The sequence below is a fragment of the Canis aureus genome, chromosome 15, assembly GCF_053574225.1.
Source record: "Canis aureus isolate CA01 chromosome 15, VMU_Caureus_v.1.0, whole genome shotgun sequence".
Classification (NCBI taxonomy): domain Eukaryota; kingdom Metazoa; phylum Chordata; class Mammalia; order Carnivora; family Canidae; genus Canis; species Canis aureus.
In genome coordinates, this window is record NC_135625.1 from 20,657,728 (window position 1) to 20,673,689 (window position 15,962).

The following is a 15,962-nucleotide window of genomic DNA, read 5'->3' on the forward strand; positions in this document are numbered from 1 at the left end:
CCTGTGACTTGTCTTTGCTGCTTTGTTATATTTTCTTTTTGTTGAAGTTCTTACTGTGTTCATCCATTCCTCTCCCAAGTTTGGAGTGCATCTTTATGACCATTACTTTGAACTCTTTATAAGATAAATTACTTATCTCCATTTCACTTAGGTTGTTTAAGAGTTTTATCTTATTTTGTTTGGAATGCAGTCCTCTGTTCATTTTGCTTGATTCTCTTTCTGCATTAGATGAAATAGTTTTACCTCCTAGTCTTGAAGGCTTGGCCTTGTGTAGGAGGTGAAACTTATCCTTCGACCCTATCCTAGCTCTTGGTTGGTTCTCAAACTTTTTAATTATCCAAGCAGCCTGTTTTATTGTTAATAGCTCCCAGTACTTCAGGGTCTGCCACAACCAGTTAATGTCCCAAAGGGGAGGATCTCATTCAGCACCTAGATTCAGGCTGATTGAAAGCCAGACCTTCAGGCAGCAGCTTTTGAAGAATGAAAATATATACAGTTGTATGGAAGCACAAGTATTAAGTCCCATGGACTGCCACAGCCAGGTAATTTGGAGGTGTCCCATGGGTGGTAGTCCATATATCAGAACCTGATGAACATATAAGCTCCTTTCTGAGAGATCCTGGTGTAGAAGGAGAGCTCAAAGATAGTGACCCCTGGCCTACATTCCCTGAGAGCAGCTCTGGAGCTTCTTGACATGTGCTGAACTTGAAGACTGTCCCTTAGGCTAAAGCTCTAGGACAAGCAGTTAGGCCTCTTTCCCAGAAAGGCTGGGGGGCAGGGGGAGGGAGGGAGGGTTCAGTGTGTCTATGTAGTCCCCTGGTAGTGGGTGCCATCAAAGAACTTTATGATTATTACAATCCCGTGAGCCCCAGGAACCAAAGCCACCTGGCCACCAGAGCCACGTGATTGAGGGTTATCCCCTAGGAGGCAGCCACAAAAGGCAGGGTACCAGATGTCAAAACTGGGACACAAGATGCATTTATAGGTTCCCCTCTGAGAGATGCTGATGCTGTGAAGCACAACAGAAGAGAAGATGAAAATAGTGCCTGCCCTCCCAAGGCCTCAGGAAAGGTTTCCAGTTAGCCCAGAGGGGTATGTTTAATTAGAAGCCTGTCCCAGCAGCTGCCCCTATGGTGATAAGCTAGTAGGCCTCTTTTACAGAGAGACTGAGCTCCTGGGTCTGTTGCTTCTCGCTGTGCCTTCGGGACAGTTGCTGTTTGAGAACTCTTTAAAAAAAAAGAGAGAGAGGGATCCCTGGGTGGCGCAGCGGTTTGGCGCCTGCCTTTCACCCAGGGCGCGATCCTGGAGACCCGGGATCGAATCCCACGTCAGGCTCCCAGTGCATGGAGCCTGCTTCTCCCTCTGCCTGTGTCTCTGCCTCTCTCTCTCTCTCTCTCTCTCTGTGACTATCATAAATAAATAAAAATTGAAAAAAAAAAAAAGAGAGAGAGAACTCTTTCTCTATTGGTGACAGATCTATAGGACCCGTGAGTCTAAGTCCCACTGGCTACCAGCGCCAGAGCTCCCACACAGGGAAGTGCAGGATGTGTTTCAGTCGGTTCTCCATGCAGTGCCTGGGAGTGGTAATACCGAGAACTGTCTCTCCAGTTTTCACAGTCCTATGGACCCAGGAACACAAGCCTCCCCGGCCTTTAGAGCTAGGTGATCAAGGAGGGATCATCTGAAAAACAGACCACCAGATATAAAAACTGGGGCACCAGTGAGGCAGAGGGGGCATGCAGAGGTGGCACCCAGTGAGAAAGGGGGTGGAGGGGAGAGAAAAAAGAAAAAGAGGAAAGATGGTGTCCGCCGGCTGTAGAGAGGCAGAGAAGATAGCACCCACCACTCCATCTCTGGAGAGCATCCCTCAGTCCAACGCTTTGAAGTTTGGAAATGAGTCTCTTTCAGATAAAGTCTGGGCACTTTCAAAGGCTGCTTCTGCACCAGGCCTTGGGGTGAGTGAGTGGGCACGCAAGCCCTTAAGAGCCCTTCCTCAGTTTACCATAGCCCTGCAGGTCTCCAAGGCCCCAGCCCAGTTGGTCTTCAAAGCCAGATGTTTCTGGGGCTCATCTCTTAGGTGCAGGTCTTAAAAGTTGGGGTAATAATGTGAGGTATGAATCCTTTGCCTTTCAGGGAGAGGCTCAGGGTTTTGAGTTCCCTCCCAGTTGTAAGTTGTACTGTGGGGTGGGGCTCATGGTGAGATTGTATCTCAGCCTTTCCTACCTGCTTTGATGTGGTTTCCGTCTCATTTGGTGAACGAGTCAATCTGCCAGGCCTTAGGTTTTTATCAGAGGGAATCATTCCAAATATAGCTATAGATTTGATGTGTTCACATGAGGGGGCGGGGGGGGTTCAAGATCTCCCTACATTGCCACCTTGAACCAGAACCAATTGTTTCTCTAGTAATGCTATATACAACATTAATTTAATATTTGCTGACTATAAAAACAAGTCACTGAAAATGTGCATTCATAATTGTTTTATTTTTGACAATAGGAGTTTATACAAGAAATAGAAACTTTCGGCTGTATAAATCATCGAAGATAGGAAAGCATGTGGCTTTGGAGATTGCTGAAGATAATAAATTTTTTCCTAAACAGTCCAAGAATATTTCTGAAGAAAATCAGTATTTCCTGTCTTCTTTGGTCAGCAATGTCAGGTATATAGCACCAGAATCAAACTGTTATGTATTCGTGGATGCTTATTAAACAGCGAATGGCATTGTATATAGTACTAAAATGTGAATTGTGTGAATTCATCCTAACTTAAGAAAATGAAAGTTCTTAAAATTCTAGGTTAACTTTTTTTTTTTTTTTTAAGATTTTATTTATTCACTCATGAGAGACACACGGAGAGAGAGAGAGGGAGAGGGAGAGAGAGAGGCAGAGACACAGGCAGAGGGAGAAGCAGGCTCCACGCAGGGGCCCGACATGGGACTCAATCCCGGTCTCCAGAATAATGCCCCGGGCCGAAGGCAGGCACTTAACGCTCCCCTAACTGTTTTTTTATAAGAAAGAAAACTCAAATGACTTGTATTCCGTTTGGAAATAGAGTTACAATTAATACCTACTTTTCGTATATGCACATTCATACATATAATTTACATACCCCTTCATTCAAAGAATATTTTGTGAGATCATTGTTATATGATTATGTTAGTTGTTGTATCCACTCAACATTATATCATGAATATCTGCCAAGGTGATAATCTGCAACAGTTAGTTGTAGTTAAAACTTTTAATGCCTATATAGTTTTCCATTATACTGATAAATTCTGTAATTTATTGTCAGTTTTGTTGTTGAACACTTAAGTTGCCACATTTTGGTCATTTTCTTTTTTTTTTTTTTTTTTTTTTGGTCATTTTTTCAAAAAGTGTGAAAGACAGCTTTCAACAGAACTGTTTACTTTCATTTCCCTGTATTCTGGGCAGCGTTTTTTGTTGGTTCAAACAAGCCATGTGTTTATCCTTCAGACTAAATTGCCATGCTAAATTAACTTGCTCTACTTTGCCTTCCTTAGATATAGTTGTCAGGAGAAATCCCTTAGAAATCCTTTTTTTTTTTTTTTTTTTTTTTTAGATTTTATTTATTTATTCATGAGAGGCAGAAACACAGGCAGAGGGATAAGCTGGCTCTCTGCGGGGAGCCCGATGCAGGACTTGATCCCAGAACCCCGGGATTACACTGAACCAAAGGCAGACGCTCAACCACTGAGCTACCCAGGAGTACCTCCAAATAAATACATTTTAACAAAGGGGAATTTGTGTCCAGATGTCCACTTGACAGCAGTTCCCCAGGAGGGTGGGAAGATAAGTTGTTTCTCTTCATATATTTCTGGACTGAGTTCTTACATAACATTTTTCAGAAGTAACATCAGTCTTACTTTCCTTTCCTTTAAAATGGAAATGTATTAACTCCTATCTTAGGGAGTTGTGAGGATTAAGTGAGGTAAATCTGTACGCATAAAATTACTCAACCATGCCTGGCACATAGTATCTGCTCATTAAATGTTAGTTGTTAGTGGTAGCAGTGTCTGCGATTCTGGAAGTGCTGTGGGAGTGGTGTGAAAATTGTATGACAGTTGCTGCTCACTGTTGTTGCCACAAGAATGGGATCTTACGTTGTCTTGTGTGGGAAAAGCCCCATGGCCTGAAATCAACCTCTTATTACCAAAATCCATTTCCTTTGTGGTTTCAGTATTAATTCCACAGAAATGGAGAATTCTACTGAATAGGGTTTCCTTAAGTTTCTTTTGTGTGTCCGAGTAAGTATCACGTGTAGTTCTTCCTGAAACGAAGGTTAAAGTTTTTATGGTTATGAATATGTCTTCAGCTAATTTTAACTCATTTTTCCCTTGCTCTCATCTCTCCTTCCTTCTTTTTACCCTCCTCTTATTCACATTTTTCAAATCATTGTAATAAAAATTTCAAAGGCTCTGTACGTTTGAAGCATAGAATTATATACTTCATTTTGTGGCTTCAGTGGTCCCAGAGTCCTCTGATTCACACTGCAGTTGAAGAAAGTATTTTAAATGATCACCAGACTGTGATTAGGATTGGATTTTATAGGCAAATGTGACTTAATTATCCAGAACAATTAGCTGGATTTTAATGTGGGACTATTTGAAATTCAGTTTCCTTTCTGTAGCGATATATCTTTGATTCTTACATAATGTTACTTTGTTTTCTTTCACATATTTTCTTCAGATTCTCAGATACTTTACGAATTCTGACATGCGACACATTTCAGAGTAAACAAAAACGAGTTGAACATTTTAGTACCAGCACCAAAGGTAATTTTAATAAAACAATTTCCTGTGAATATTTAAGGATATAAGTCTATTTCGCCTTTAAAAATCTTAAATTTTCAGGATTCATATCTACTGATCCTTTAAAACAACTTAGTTTCTATCCAAAATGGAAACCGTGTAAATAAAAGATGCTTTTTAAAGTGTATTCACTAATTTTCATTATATGGTGATTTGGGGGGAAAAAGAACCCACAAGAAAATAGAGTAGATTGTTTGTAGAAAGAAACCCCCATTTTAAAAGAGAATACTAAAGGTTCTCTTCCCCTCGGTCCACAATCAAAGATGGGCAGACACTGTTTGTTTCCACTGAACCCAGAGGAGCTTTCCATGTATTCCCTCATTTTTTTAATGGCTGCATAGTTTTTTCATGAAACATGTATGTTCTTCAGTCTTATATTGAAAAGCTTATAGGCTTTTTCTAAGGTCCCATACATTAACACTCCAGTAAATATTTTTATACACATTTTTTAGGTTATCATTATTTATAATAGCAAAACACTGGAAACAATCTAAATGTACAACAGTAGAGGATTGGTTACATATTATAACATACTCTGTAGACATTTAATTTAAATTTACAGAGCCACTATAAAATTGAAAATGTCCGCTTATAATGTTAAGATAAAAAGTGGACTCTAAAATTATTTGGGTGGTGTGATCACAGGTCCATTAAAAATGTGGATAACATTTTCTTAGGCTTATTTTCTTCTAGTTGTTCAACAGTTATTTCTCGACATTGATTTGGAGTTCATTTCTCTCCTCTCTACTTCAATATATTTTCCAAAGTTTCTTCAATTATGTGCATTACTCTTAGAAATATAAGCGTTATTTTAAGAAAAGTAGATAATTTTGTTTTAAAAAATTAAATATCTTAAGTAAATTATTGTAAATTAGTAGAGTCTTAGATATAAAATATAACCGAATTGTCAGAGTCCTACAGCTAAAGATCATGGGAGAACACATGTGTTGTGAACTAGTGGAGTTTGGTACTAACTGCAGTGTGGAGAATTCCTACCTTGGGGAACTGGGGGGCATCTCAGTGAAAGGGTATTAGAAAAGCTTTACTATAGGATGCAGGCTTGAGTTAGGTGCTTTCAAGAAGTGTCCAAGTAGGCATGGATTTGTTTTGAATTGGGTCTGTCAGAAACAATTCTATGATTGAGCATCTTCATAAATTGTATCTAGAAGGAAGGTGGACTACAGTGAGTCTAAAGCTATAATTGATAAAGAAGCAGCAGTTACTCATATGAGATAAGATGGGAGGTATTGGTCATTTTTGCAATTTGGAAAATGTTTGTGTGTGTGTGTGTGTATGTGTGTGTGTGTGTGTTCAGACATTATTACAGAATGGTCTTGTTTTTGTCAGGAGTCATCCTGGCCATAGAGTGGTCTTATCTGATGTTGAAATTCTGTGAAATAATTTATGATTGGCAAAAAAGCACCAGGTGTGAGTGCTCAGCCTGCTCGTGAGCACACCAATGCGTAGCTGATAGTAGGAGGCCAGCTCCTGGGTGTAAGGGGTTGCTTTTCTCTTCATCAATATGAAGAAAGCAGTTGAAATGATTATAGGTGCTTCTTATGAAAATTAGTTAACATTTGACTGAATTGAGAGGTTTGAATTTTCCATGCTTATTTGTAGGGCCAGCAAGAACCCAAGGCTTCCTAAAAGCCATGGGAACCAAAGCGCTGCAGGAACTCCAAAACCCATAATAGTACTAAAGAACAGCTTAAATTTTACCTCTTCAACTTTTAGCCACTGTAATTATTAATTTTTCTCTCTGTTGCAGCAGAAAACATTGAAGGTTTCCATTGTTCACCCTACCCTGAGGTTGATCGATTTGTTCTTTCTTTGGTGAATAAGAATGGCATTCAAGGAGGTAAAGATAATCCTATTCTTTATTCACTGCAATATGACAGTTTTTTTTTAAGATTTTTTTTATATATTCATAATAGACATGAGGGTGGGGGAGAGGGTCAGAGACACAGGCAGAGGGAGAAGCAGGCTCCATGCCAGGAGCCCGACGCGGGACTCGATCCTGGGACTCCAGGACCACACACTGGCCCAAAGGCAGGCGCTAAACCACTGAGCCACCCAGGGATCCCCATGGCAGAGTTTTAATACCTTCAGAAACATTATTTGCATTTTAGGAATTCGGCGTTGGAGCTACTTTTTCCCAGAAGAATTACTGGTCTATGATATCTGTAAATACCGCTGGTGCGAAAACATTGGAAGAGCCCACAAGAGCAATAATATCATGTAAGTAGTATTTTTACTAACAAGCTCTATGTATTTAATCAATATTACCTTAAATGTTTATAATTTTTATAGTTGAGAATATGAAGATGATTTTGTTTTTATAATTCAGTTATATCAAATACCATATTTATGTTTTACAGTATTGAATTTGACTATCTTAATTATCACCTTTACTTGTACTTTATTTGATAAAATAATCCCATAGTATAATCTCGAGAAGAGAAAGGTAGACATGAGCAGGCCTAGGAAGAGATTAGAGACAGACAGGTGAGCAAAGAGACGAAGTGTCTCCCTCATCTGCTGCTGTTAGTCCTCAACATCTAATGAGTATAAGTTGAAAATGAGCAAACGTGGGTGAAAAGGAAATTATTCAGTGCCAAGAGTTGGAGTGAAGGTTAACATGTTCAGGACAAAGAATGATATTGAATGTTTGCTGTATATGCAGGTCCTGTTTTCAGAGTTTTCCTTAAAATCCCCCGGGAGGGACGCCTGGGTGGCTCAGCGATTTAGTGCCCGCCTTCCGCTCAGGTTGTGATCCTGGGGTCCTGGGATCCGGTCCCCCATCAGGCTTCCTGCAGGGAGCCTGCTTCTCCCTCTGCCCATGTCTCTGCCTCACTCTGTATGTCTCTCATGAATAAATACATAAAACCTTTCAAAAAAAAATAAAAAAATAAAATCCCCCGGGTGAAAGGAGAGGAAGTGAAGGAGGAAATAGAATTTTAGACAAGGGTATGCTTAGAATAGGGAAAAGACAGAAACCCAGTAGTTATCAGTTTTGATATGGGTAATTTTGCCACGTTTTATATTTAGTATCGAAGCTGAGACTTCTGTGTATCAGGTGTATACATGTGTGCCAGACATGAGAGAAGATCAGGAAGCTTCGTTACAAAGCTGGAAACATGTTGGGTAGCACCATTCAGTGCTGTCCTTCTGTATGTAGGTTAGCTCAGTTTAAAAATAAGATATATGCTCAATACCTAAAAGCTGTCACATAGAAGGAAAAGATCACCCACAGGCCCAGAACCAGTGATAACTATGTTATGACCTTGGTATATCTTTCTAGTCTGTTACCCTCTGCAAGTCATTATCATAAGATGATCCTCTGTTAACTTTTGAGATTCTCAGGTTGCGGCATAACTTCTTTCTGAAGGACCACCAGCTTATATTTTGAATCCATAACCTCTTCTTTTTCTTAACTATGAAATAACCATACAGGGCTCAGTGGTTGAGCACCTGCCTTTGGCTCAGGGCGTGATCCCGGATTCCTGCATCAGGCTCCTTGCATGGAGCCTGCTTCTTGCTTCGCCTCCCTCTGCCTATGTCTCTGCCTCTCTTACTGTGTCTCTCGTGAATAAATAAGTGAAATCTTTAAAAAATAAAAAAAAATTAAATAAAAACATTTGTTTGGCCAATCTGCTGGTATAAAATGATATTGTGGTTTTCGTCTGAATTTACCTGATTACTAGTGAACATGAGGACTGGATCGTCAAACCATACTCCCACTAGACAGAGATCTTACCTAGGGTCAGGGTTTACTAATACTTTTAAAGATTCAAGGAATCAAAAGGCACAGATGCTAAGGATCACTGTGTTTCCCGAGAAAGATGTGAATTCTCTTCCTGGCCTGGGGACAGTCCGGTGTACAGCTGGGGAACTGCAGCATTGGGGTGTTTATTAGGATTGCTCAGATTCTCTGTCACTTTTTAGATTTGCTTAGTTTGGTATCTTTTTACTGTATTTTGTTTTACCAAAATTTTAAAAAATTTTTATTTATTTATTCATGAGAGACACAGGCAGAGGGAGAAGCAGGCTCCATGCAGGGAGCTTGATGTGGGACTCAATCCCAGGATCACTCCCTGAGCTAAAGGCGGATGCTCAACCACTGAACCGCCCAGGTGTCCCTTTACCAAAATTTTTAATGTTACTGGCAGAAATTATTCCTGATATTCCTAAGTTTTTAGTATATTCTGTATTTGTAGTTACGTCTGCACTTAATTTCTAATAACATTTGTGTCTTTACCTTATTTTTTGATCAATCTTGCCAGAATTGTGTTAGTTTTCACATTTGGGCCTTGTTGATTCTTTTGAATTTTTGTTTTTATTACTTCCTGCCTTTTATTTTGTTAGGGCTTATTCTATTGTTCATTTCCCAAGTTAGTTACTTACTGGTCTTTAGCCTTTTTGTTTTGTTTTGTTTTTTGTAAATAAGCCTTTAGGATTCTAAATTTCTCTACAAAGATTGCGTTAGTTCTATTTTACATTTTAATATATATTTTCAATTCCATTCAGTTCCAAACATTTTCTGATTTCCATCATGATTTTTCTTTGAGTAGTTGGTTATTTAGAAATGTTTTTCATTTCCAAGTTATGGGTTTCTATTAGCTAATTTTCTGTTACTCTTTTTAAGATTTTACTTATTTGAGAGAGTGAGTACACAAGTAGGGGGAGGAGCAGAGAGAGAAGGACAAGCAGATTCTACACTGAGCGTGGAGCCTGATGGGCTCAATCCCACAACCCTGAGGTCATGACCCAATTCTATACCAAGAGTCAGATGCTTAACCAACTGAACCACAGGTGCCCCTCTGTTACTTATTTCTAAATAATTTGCCTTTTGGTCAGAGATGTGTAAATATTTTTAAATTTAATAAGATTGACATGGTACCTAGCATAGTCAGTTTTTATAATTGTTTTGTATGTGATTGTAAAGAACTGTTTCTAATGAACTGAGGCAGTGTTCAAATATGCCTATTATATCAAACTTGTAAATTGCTTTTAATTTTATTAAAAACTGCTTTTTTGTCATTCAGATTTTATGTACCCTTAACTGAATTTTTTGATTATTTTTGTCAATTACTAAAATAATGTTTTTTAAAATCTTGATTTATTGTAGATGAGTGGTTTATCCTTGGGAGTCCTGTCAGTTTTGCTTACACATTTTGAAGCTGTTTTATTTGGTGGGTACGGGTCAGGCAGTAGGTCTTCTTGTGAGGAACATTAGTCAGTGTGTATTTTTTTGCCCAAAAGTCCATTTCGTGTGCTATTTTAACAACTACGGTTTTCTTTTCATTGGCGTATATATATATTTTTTAAAGATTTTATTTATTCATGAGAAACACAGAGAGACAGGCAGAGACACAGACAGAGGGAGAAGCAGGCTCCATGCAGAGAGCCTGATGCAGGATTCGATCCCAGGATCACACCCTGTGCCGAAGGCAGGCACTAAACCGCTGAGCCACCCAGGGATCCTCCATTGGTGTATATTTATTTCCATCCTTTTACTTTTTATCTTATCTCCATCTTGAAGTCTTAGGCACATCTCTGATAAGCAGCATGTAGAGAAATTTTGTTTTCCATCCAGTCTAGATACTAAGTAATAACTTTTTCCTTTTTTTTTCAATGTAAAGGATTTTGGTTGATCTGAAAAATGAAGTTTGGTATCAAAAATGTCACGACCCCGTATGTAAAGCAGAAAACTTCAAATCGGACTGTGAGTTATTAATTTTTACATGTACACTGTGAAAACTGGGTATCTACATAAAACAGTAAAACCGTTTCTCTTGTTTAGGTTTTCCTTTACCTGCCGAAGTCTGTCTCCTGTTCCTGTTCAAAGAGGTAAGCGTGGGTTTGAGTTTCTCAGTCTGACAGCATCAATGAGCTCGAGTAGTATCTAGATGTGTCCAGAGGGTCGGTTACAAATAGTAAATCTGAAAGCAGCTCAACTGCCTCAATATGTTAAGAAATGTAAACTAAAACAGCTAAAAGACTACTTGGCTGAACAGGGTGGTAAAAACCGAAGGGTAAAGATCAACAACATTGACAAAAACATAAAGAGGTGCTCTCTTAAATTGTGAAGCCTAATTCCTGTCATTTTTATGGATACCAGTTGGTAATATGTACTGGTGAAAACATTTGTGATAGTCGAAGTAGGAAAAAAAGCCTATAAAGTAGAATATATACTTTAAAAATACACACACGAGCACATATAAACAGAAATCTGGAAGATTCGCACCAAAACACTCACATCAGTTGTCCCTGACTGGTCAAATTCTAGGGGAAGACGAGTTTATCCTCTTTGGCTTTTCATGTATTTCCTAATTTTTTTCCTCAGCGAATGTGATTTGGGTAAATGAAAGTCTCTAAAAGGACAGTGTTAAAAAAAAAAAAAAAAAGGACAGTGTTAAGGTGGCAATGTGGGACTATCTACCAAAAATTAGAATGCATACACCCGTTTTCTGTTTTTTTTTTAAGATTTTATTTATTTATTCATGGGGTGGGGGGGCAGAGACACAGGCAGAGGGAGAAGCAGGCTCCATGCAGGGAGCCCGGTGTGGGATTCGATCCTGGGACTCCAGCATCACACCCTGGGCCAAAGGCAGGCGCTAAACTGCTATGCCACCCAGGGATCCCCCGTACACACCCTTTGACATAATTCTACCTCTAGAAATTCTTCTTACGCATAGTTGTTGAAAGAACCACAAAGAAGAGTATTTTGGTACACTTTGTAAAGCAAAAATGAGTAACTTGTTACCCGTCTGGGAGTGGTTACACGGGTGTTCGTACAGTTTCTTGCACAGCAGTGGCGGCATGTGGGTGCACACTCCCCATGTGTGCTGACACGACACGGCCACCACCGCACACCCCTAAATGCGAGCGTGTACCGAAGAGTGTTTCAGGGGGAGGTGTACTGATCCGTGTTTGTTGGTAGTATCATTGTGATGCATGTTTATGGTTTCAGTGGATTTTTTAGTTATTTTTTCTGCTTCTCCAGTAATACCTCAAAAATGCCAAGTTGAGAGTATTTTGTGGTCCATAGTATTACTACCGCTTGGATAGAACCTTTTTTAATTTTCTAAAACAGGAAATTAGTAAAAGATGGGACAGTATAATGAATACCTATGTACCCATCACTTTGTTGTAACAGTTGATATTTTGTCATTTCTGCTTCCTCTGGCTTTTTCGCTTTTAGTATTTTAAAATGAATTACCAATCAGTGTTAGGTCCCTGTGTTTCTGTACCATTAATCATCTGAGTTTTTTTAAAAACATTTCTATTAATTTTCCTTTTCCATATAAAAATGTTGCCCAAGGACAGTGAGCTCTCCTCTCCCCGAAATTTGCCATCATTACCACTCGGCACATTTGTTTCCTCCCGCAGCTGTGCGTGTGCACGCTTTTACCATTGATGATTTTTGGTCTCCATCCATTCAGGCTGCTCTAACAGAGTTCCCCACACTGGATGGCTTATAAACCACGGAAGTGTCTCTCACGGTTCTGGAGGCTGGAAGTCTGAGCTCAAGACCCTGGCAGATTCAGTGTCTGGTGGGCTCTGCGTCATAGCTGTCTTCCCGCAGAGCTCTCTGGGGTCCAGTTTGTAAGGTTACTGATCCCAGTCAGGATGGCTGGGACCCTCAAGACCTAATCACCTCCCAAAGGCCTCCCTCCTATTACCATGACCTTGGGGGTTAGGATCTCAGCCTAGGAATTTGGGGTAACATATTCGGTCCCTAACGTATCTCTTGAGAGGGATCTACAGCCATCAGAACCCTGCACCTCTCCACAGTTAAGCATGTAGCTAGAGAATCAGGATATTTCCAAAAGAGTACAGTAACATTTTTAAATTCAGGAAATTTAATGTTGATGCAATACTGTTACCTGATAATACAGAGCCACACTCCTATCCTGACATTTGTCTCAACCGTTTATAAGTTTTTAAAATTTATGTTAATTCTTAAAATACTTCATAAATAGGAAAATCAGTCTTTTTAAGGTAGCAGATATATTTTCCAGCTTGCCCGCAGCTGGACTATCTACTTTTTAAAAAATTCAGTCTGCCATTTCTCTAGCCTCATCTGTGTATATTGAAAAGGACGAGCCACCGGCAAGGGGGGCATTTGCAGATTTAGTTTCAAGTGTCTGAGCTACGGTGGCAACCACATTTGAGTTAAGGAACTCCTTCCCGTGGCGGCTGTAGTGGAGACAGTATCATCCAGCACATTGATTTTGGTGTCTTTTCAGGAACCAGTCTTCTACTTAATACCCTCATTTAACATAGACTATGGAGTGAAAGCATCACATCTTCTCCTTACTAACCTGTGTTTTTTCCCCATCGCCCTCTCCCCTCCTTTCCCCTTCCAACTAAAGGAAGAAGAGTTCACAGCAGCTGGAACGATGAACAGTGAAACCCAGAATCCTAAGCTACCGTCAGGTGTGTCGTCAGGAGCCGCTTCCGACGCTGCTTGGGATGACAGCATTGATGAGACTGACTTTGTGGAAGCTACTGAAGATGCTGAACTAGCCGAAGCTGCCGAGAATGTTCTTCTCAGCTACTCTGGGGGAGTGGATGAAATTCCTGATGAACTGATCATGCAGGTATTACAAGAGTAGCTCGTTAACTGTGGACTCTCACGTAACCGGCTGTGATCTGGCCTGAAAACAGTTTAACAACCTAAATGTATTAAGTTATAGCACTTTGCTTCTCAATCCTTGTTTTTTACTGAACTAAGCCCATTTTATTGAAGGTTAGCTTAGAAATCTTACTGATTGACCAGAGTTGGTCTATGTTCATATCAGCTTAATTTTGTAATGTCTATTTAGAGGCTAAAACTCTTACCTTACTAAACATTTTTTAATTGAAGTGTAACTGACATACTGTATCCTATTCAGGTGTATATCCTGGTGAGTCGAAATCTTTATACTTTACAAAGTGACCCCCATGGTAAGTCTGGTTACCATCTGTCACTGCACCATGTTAGTACAGTATTACTATTTCCTGTGCTGTATATTACATCCTCATGACTTATTTTATAACCAGAAGTTTGTATGTCTTAATCATTTTCACCTATTTCACTGCCCCCCCCCCACAGCCCCTCTTCCCTCTGTAACCAACAATTTCTTGTATCTAGGAGTCTATTTCTGTTGGGTTATTTTATTTTTTCATTTTTTTAAAATATCAATTCGTAGCCAACATTAGTTTCAAATGTTGTGTTTGGTTTTTGAGATTCCAAATGCAAGTGAAGTCATGGACTTTTTTGACTTCTCTCAGCACAATATCCTCTAGGTCCATCCGTGTTGTTACAAATATCAAGTTGTTATTCTTTTGTACGGCTGAGTAATATTCCTGGGTGTGTCTGTGTACACATTTTCTTTATTCATCTGTCACTGGACACTTGGGTTGCTTCCATATCTTAGCTGCTTCAATAAACAACAATGCTTACATTCCTTTGAATTAGCGTTTTCATTTTCTTCAGGTACATACCCAGAAGTGGAATTCCTGGATCATAGAGTAGTTCTATTTTTTCTTTTTTTTCCCCTTTAAAATATTATTTTTGTTGTTTTTACTTTTTGTATATTTTTTATTGGAGTTCGATTTGCCAACATACAGTATAACACCTGGTGCTCATCCCATCCAGTGCGCCCCTCAGTGCCCATCACCCAGTCACACTACCCACCTGCCCTTCTATTTTAAGTTTCTGAGGCACCTCCATTCTGTTTTTCCACAGTGGCTGCAGCAACTTCCATTCCCAACAGTGCACAAGGGTTCCCTTTTTCCTGCATCCTCACCAACACTTGTTATTGCTTATCTTTTGGATACTAGCAGTCTGATGCATGTGAGGTGACACTCATTGTGGTTTTGACTTGCATTTCCCTGGTGACTAATGGTATTGATCCATCTTTTCACAGGTCTATCGTCTATATGTTTATCTTCTTTGGAAAAATGTCCATTCAAGTTCCCTGCTCATTGAAAAAAATTCTATTGTGTAGTTCTTTATATAATTTGGATATTAGCTCCCCCTTGAATGTATGAATGATTTACAGATATTTTCTCCCTTTCAGTAGGTTGCCTTTTCATTTTGTTTCCTTTGCTGTGCAGAAGCTTTTGAGTTTGGTATGATTCCATTTATTTCAGCTTTTATTGCTCTTGCCTAAAGAGACTAGTCCTCTAAAAATACATTTTCTTGGGGGTGGGGTGGTGTAAGGGCAGAGGGGGAGAGAATCTTAAGCAGGCTGCACGCCCAACACGGAGCCAGACTCCGGGCTCATTTGCTCTTAACGAGCCTGTAATTTTTCTGTAATGTCTTTATCTGGTTTTGGTTATCAGTTATGCTGGCCTTTGTAAAATGAATTTGGAAGCATTTCTTCTTCAATTTTTTGTAATAACTTGAGAAGAATAGGTACTACCTCTTCTTTAAATGTTTGGTAGAATTTACCTGTGCAACCACCTGGTCTTGGGCTTTCGTTTTTTGGTGGTTGTTAAATTACTGATTCTGTTTTATTACTTGTAATTGGTTTATTCAGATTTTCTATTTCTCAGTGATTCTTAGAAGGCTGTGTATTGTTAGGAGTTTATCAATTTCTTCTACATTGTCCTGTTTGTCAGTGTATAACTGTTCATAGTAATCTCATGATTTTTTGTGTTTCTGTGGTGTCAACCATTTTCTAATTTTATTCATTTGTGCCCTTTTTCTTAACTGAGTCTAGCTAGAGATATATCAATTTCATCTTTTCAAAGAAGCAGCTTTTAGTTTCACTGATCTTTCCTATGCTTTTTTTATTCTCCATTTTTCCCCCTCTGATCTTTATTATTTCCTTCCTTCTGCTAACTTTGGGCTTTGTTTGGTCTTCTTTTTTGTAGTTCAAGTATAAAGTAAGATTGTTTACTTGGGAGGTTCCTTGCTTCTTGGTATAAGCCTGTATCACTAGGAACTTCCCTTGTAGAACTGCCATTGATGTGTCCCATAGATTCTGGAAAGTTTTTTTTTTTTCTTTAAGATTTTTTATTCATTCATGAGAGACACAGAGAAAGAGGCAGAGACACAGGCAGAGGGGGAAGCAGGCTCCATGCAGGGAGCCCGATGTGGGACTCGATCCTGGGACCCCAGGATCATGCCCTGAGCTGA

The 15,962-nt window shown here is 39.5% G+C and overlaps 1 protein-coding gene across 7 annotated transcripts in view; it reads left to right on the forward strand.

Annotated features, from left to right (window-relative positions):
• Positions 1 to 14,280, forward strand: part of PRIMPOL (primase and DNA directed polymerase) — a 57,762-nt gene extending 43,482 nt beyond the window's left edge. For 5 of the 7 annotated variants that reach the window (XM_077848700.1, XM_077848695.1, XM_077848696.1 and 2 more), the window contains 7 exons: positions 2,497 to 2,659; positions 4,707 to 4,792; positions 6,597 to 6,686; positions 6,958 to 7,066; positions 10,471 to 10,553; positions 10,632 to 10,678; positions 13,207 to 14,280. In XM_077848700.1, the coding sequence (XP_077704826.1) occupies positions 2,497 to 2,659; positions 4,707 to 4,792; positions 6,597 to 6,686; positions 6,958 to 7,066; positions 10,471 to 10,553; positions 10,632 to 10,678; positions 13,207 to 13,449 (821 nt within the window). In that variant the 3' untranslated portion in view covers positions 13,450 to 14,280. The remainder of the gene's footprint in view (positions 1 to 2,496; positions 2,660 to 4,706; positions 4,793 to 6,596; positions 6,687 to 6,957; positions 7,067 to 10,470; positions 10,554 to 10,631; positions 10,679 to 13,206) is intronic. The other 2 variants (XM_077848701.1, XM_077848702.1) reach the window with 2 other exon arrangements.
• Positions 14,281 to 15,962: the final 1,682 nt, after the last annotated feature.